This window comes from Formica exsecta, unplaced genomic scaffold, assembly GCF_003651465.1.
Source record: "Formica exsecta isolate Colony F162 unplaced genomic scaffold, ASM365146v1 scaffold30, whole genome shotgun sequence".
Taxonomy (NCBI): Eukaryota; Metazoa; Arthropoda; class Insecta; order Hymenoptera; family Formicidae; genus Formica; species Formica exsecta.
Genome location: NW_021850257.1, coordinates 945,004 through 950,127, shown reverse-complemented (window position 1 = coordinate 950,127; position 5,124 = coordinate 945,004). Strand labels below are relative to the sequence as shown.

Here is a 5,124-nt window from a genome sequence, read left to right as displayed (position 1 = left end):
GGTTCCAGTATCCATTACTACAATCCACAGGTGAGTGCCGTACAAGCCGTAAATGGCAAACGAATGTTTCGATTAATCGTGTCATAAAGTTAAGGGCGATGATTTGTTGCAGTGATTTATTTCTTTTATCGCGCGCGTGCGCGCTCAAATAAAAAGTCATTCCTTTATTTACGTAGGAGGCCTTGTGCGGTCTGAGACAAGAGATGCCGCCGAGAGACTTGCTGCGGACACCGTGTACGTCACCGTCGGCGCCGCACAATATGACGACGATATCGCAAAATTGGAACAACGCCAATCAGCTTGGTCCTGGTAGAACGTCGAGAGGAGGTTCTGGCAAGAAGATCCCGCCAGAGGTACCGAAGAGAACGTCCTCCATCACTTCGAGATCCATGGAACCGCGTCACAATGGTCTCAGTAAGAGCGTGGAGAACGGAAGTCTAAGTTCGGTGCAGAGCTCCGGCAGCGATTCCACCAATTGCGAGAGTTCGGAAGGTGACGCTCAGAGAGGTTCACCCGTGTGGAAGCACAAAGCGATTGTAAGTATACCTGATTTTCTTCTTTCTTGCACGTTTGAAAAACGTGCGCGAATAACGGCGATTTCTTGAGGACGTAAGCGAAAAGCGTCGTTAACGGAACCCGTATTCTGATTGTGAAATCAGTCGAGTTCGCCGGAGCATCAGGAATGTGCGAGTCATACCGCGGACGCGACGACGATGGCTACTAACGTTAAGGAGCTCGGCCATTCGCATGCCAGTTCCGGCTACCAACTTCCTTTGATGGACCATACGGAGAGTCTGCCGATTCAAACGAGCTATAAGGTGTCCGAGACGGTGAGAAAGCGACAGTACAGAGTCGGCCTGAATCTCTTCAACAAGAAGCCGGAGAGAGGAATCAGCTACCTCATCAGACGCGGATTTTTAGAGAACAGTCCGCAGGGAGTCGCTAGATTCCTAATTAGTCGAAAAGGATTATCCAAACAGATGATAGGAGAGTATCTCGGGAACTTGCAGAATACTTTTAATATGGCGGTACTTGAGTAAGTGGCTTCAATATATTAATATATATTTGTGATATATTTGAATTTACAAAAATAAATCTATTAACAATAAAAACAAAGGCACATTTTATTTTATTTAGAAAATATATATTTTTTAATGATACTTTTTTTATGATATTAAATTATAATTTTACTCACTATTTGCAGATGTTTCTCCCAGGAGCTGGATCTTTCTGGCATGCAGGTAGATGTAGCTTTACGAAAGTTTCAAGCTTATTTTAGAATGCCCGGCGAAGCGCAGAAGATCGAACGGTTGATGGAGGTCTTCAGTCAACGTTATTGTCAATGCAATCCCGATGTAATATCGAGGTTGCGGTCAGCAGATACCGTTTTCGTCCTGGCCTTTGCCATTATTATGCTTAATACGGATTTGCATACGCCCAATTTGAAACCCGAACGCAGAATGAGACTCGAGGATTTCATAAAGAATCTTCGAGGAATCGATGATTGCGGCGATATAGATAAAGATATCTTAGTTGGCATTTACGAACGGGTGAAGGATAACGAATTCAAACCGGGCTCCGACCACGTGTCGCAAGTGATGAAGGTTCAAGCGACTATTGTTGGAAAGAAGCCAAACATGGCACTACCGCATAGAAGATTGGTATGTTACTGCAGACTCTACGAGATACCGGACATTCACAAGAAGGAGAGACCTGGCGTTCACCAGAGAGAGGTTTTCCTCTTCAACGATCTGCTCGTCGTTACGAAAATTCTGAGCAAGAAAAAGAACAGCGTCACCTACACTTTTAGGCAGAGCTTTCCACTATGCGGCATGGTGGTTACTTTATTCGAGGTTCCTCGTAAGTTTCAACAACGAAGTATACTTGTGGAAATACTTGTCGCATAACTTATCTTTTGGCTACTATATCGTTTGTCTTGCAGATTATCCATACGGCATAAGACTCTCTCAGCGTGTCGACGGAAAAGTTCTAGTCACATTTAACGCTCGAAACGAGCATGACAGATGTAAATTCGTGGAAGATCTCAGGGAGTCCATCAGTGAAATGGACGAGATGGAAACTTTGCGTATCGAAACCGAATTAGAGAGACAAAAGAGCAGTAGAGGCGCGCGAGGCGGCGCGGAAAATAGAGACTCCGGTGTCGCCGATGTGGAGATATGCCCTTGCCCGGGTGCTTGTTCCGACAGAGCAGAGACGGTCGATGTTGACACGCAATTGAAACGTTCCGCCCTCAGTAATTCCCTTCTAGACATACACGAGCAATGTGAGTAAAAGTGTCATTATATCTTTGTAAATTATATGCATGTATATAATATGTGTATCAACTTTTATATGTCTAGTTGCTGGTGATAAGCCGCAGCGTCGTGGAAGCGTGGGTTCTCTAGATAGCGGTATGTCTATTTCATTTCAATCTACTTCTGCCAGCTCAATGAGCCAAGGCATTAAGCATCCCGGACAAGTTCATCCTATCCATCCAGGGGCTACAATCCCTGGTCCCGGTAGTAAAGGACTGGCTCAGCAGCCGTCTTTTTTAGGAGGTCTTTTCGCCAAACGAGAGCGAAAGCTATCGCAATCTGAAGAGTCTGGCCCATACAGTCGTACCACGGAAGTATAATGTGCGTGTATTCTTCCAGTAATGTAAAATAAGAGATGCACCTTTGTATACCTGTTTTTTTTTTTCTAGTACGCTTCGTGTTTTTAATAAAGCAAAGGCCACGTCTCGCTACGACAACGCCAATTTTAAATAGCAATAATTACACTTGCAAATTCGTTTATATTAATGTGAAATCGTTTTTTTCTTTATTCGAAGTCTCTCATATAGTTTCTTCCGTAGTTTAAAAACGAAAGTAAGGATGCACTTAATGCAAGCAGCAAGACTGCCACGTACGCGAGAATTATTCTATTAGGCTATATAATATAATATAATGTGTCATTTTATACAATATACAACCACGAAGCGTGCTAAAGAATGAGATATCAATGACAGATAAAGTCAAATTCAAGGATATGAATTTAAACAAGGATTGGGCAGGATCCAATCGAGATCATCTGGCGTATAAAGAGAAAAGAAATTTAATCTATCCTTTCCCCCTCCCGCATAACGCGTGTATAGTATTTATTCATTAAAAAAAGAAAATAATGGACATTTTTCATACTGTATTTATAATTCACGCAATGCGCGATTAAACGATAGAATTGTGTGTAGATAATTATTACAATTTTACTTAGTTTTACACACACACATACACACACATACACACACACACACACACACACATACATATATATATATATATAGATGTTAATAAGTATACAGAGAAGAAAGAATTGTAAATCACGCGAATACATGATACATTTATCGAGAGAATTTTAACAGCGCCATTATTATCAGCGAATATCATCACCATCACCGATTCTCGAGGGAAATATTGTAAATATTAAATATAATAAAATATTCGGAATATAAATTATATCGTGTGTAATAAAAAAAAAAGAGTTAGTGCATAAGAGGAAACGATAAGCAATCTCTATTGATGTTAGGTGCATGTTGATGTCTAACGATTTTTATTATCGAAAAACGTGAAGTTTATGAATGTAGCAGTGAAATAAGACTCGATATAAATCATGTTTGTCATTATAGCGACCTACTGGTAATCATCCATGAAAAGTAGTTTTGCTTATTGTATGTTGAAATTTTGACTCAAAGTTGTTCGCATTTTCACTTAAAAAAAAAAAATTAATAAATATTTCATTATATTAAATATATCCATCATTAATTCGTTTCTCGTTTTCCGCGACGAGTAGACGATAGAGATTTAACGATAAGCATCGTAATAATGTGTCACAAGAATAAACATATAAGTAAACTAAGATACATACGCGAAACATAAAAACAAAATACAAGAACGCGCATGCCTTATTTACTGCCACTGAGTAAATCTTCGCGCGCGAGGGAGAAACAAAATAATGATATTATATATACGTAGAAAGATCGAAAATTCTCCAAGAGCTGTGGAATTGTATGACAAACTAATCAATCTTGTACATAGAGTAACGTCAGCCAGCAATAAGCAAGCAACGACGTTCATTAATTTAACGATAATTTCCCATTATAAAATAACGCATCTATAGGAGGAGTGTTTAATATATCTAAGTTTTATCTTTATCTCTCTATCTTATCCTTCCTTTTTTTCTTTTTTATAGTATCAAAAGTTTGAACATATATATATATATATTACACACACACACACATACATAATATATATTATCGATAACCAAAGGATTTCTCAGTAATATTATGAGCAAGAGAGATACTTTCGATTGCATCGCATTCAGCAATAAATTTTGTGAACAAGAAATACATTAATTTAGAATTATACGACATATTTATTGGCACAAAGCGATCGAACAAGATATTCTATGTATAAAGTTCTCGTATAGACTTTGGAATTTCGCGAATGAAAGTCTTTCGCGCGCAAAACTTGTTCGTTAATAAATTATATGTATTGCATGATCGAAATTATGTTTTTAACTTCGCGCTTATTATGTTTGCTAATCGTATTGTCAATATAAATTATAATTGATCATTTATCGTACTGCTAATACACTTTATACCGTTGTAAAGATGATCGAATGTTGAACACTCCGTTTCATTTACAACTCTGATAACAAATTGAGAAAAGAAATGAGAGAAGCAAAAGATACGCGTAATTGTTGAAATTGTCGGCGGAAAATATTCATAGCTTGTTGACAGTACATCTTGTTTACAGAAAAAAAAAATACAGAGAAAACATTTCCATGCTTTACGTGTGTCGTGAAATTTTTTGATAATAACACGCTACACAGATTATCGATACCGATATTCTAGTCTCATCTCACAATGATATACAATAACGTCCTTGTGTATGAATATACGACATTTTCCGCAAAAATAACTTATGAAATCAATTTCGCGATTGTACAAATGTACAATCAAGATCGCGTCAATTTCTACAACTGGCTGCTCACTCAAGTATAATCCGAATTCTGTGATAATCTCGCGAGGACAAAAAGAAAAAGACTGATTAGGAAGACCCCAAAACTTTACTACAACATATATATATA

At 38.3% G+C, this 5,124-nt stretch overlaps 1 protein-coding gene across 5 annotated transcripts in view; it reads left to right on the top strand.

Moving 5' to 3' along the window:
- Window positions 1–3,757, top strand: part of LOC115237591 (IQ motif and SEC7 domain-containing protein 1) — a 49,189-nt gene extending 45,432 nt beyond the window's left edge. For all 5 annotated transcript variants that reach the window (XM_029810736.1, XM_029810740.1, XM_029810738.1 and 2 more), the window contains 6 exons: window positions 1–30; window positions 177–536; window positions 660–1,036; window positions 1,205–1,860; window positions 1,943–2,284; window positions 2,361–3,757. The exon at window positions 1–30 is cut by the window's left edge and continues 256 nt beyond it. In XM_029810736.1, the coding sequence (XP_029666596.1) occupies window positions 1–30; window positions 177–536; window positions 660–1,036; window positions 1,205–1,860; window positions 1,943–2,284; window positions 2,361–2,635 (2,040 nt within the window). In that variant the 3' untranslated portion in view covers window positions 2,636–3,757. The remainder of the gene's footprint in view (window positions 31–176; window positions 537–659; window positions 1,037–1,204; window positions 1,861–1,942; window positions 2,285–2,360) is intronic.
- Window positions 3,758–5,124: the final 1,367 nt, after the last annotated feature.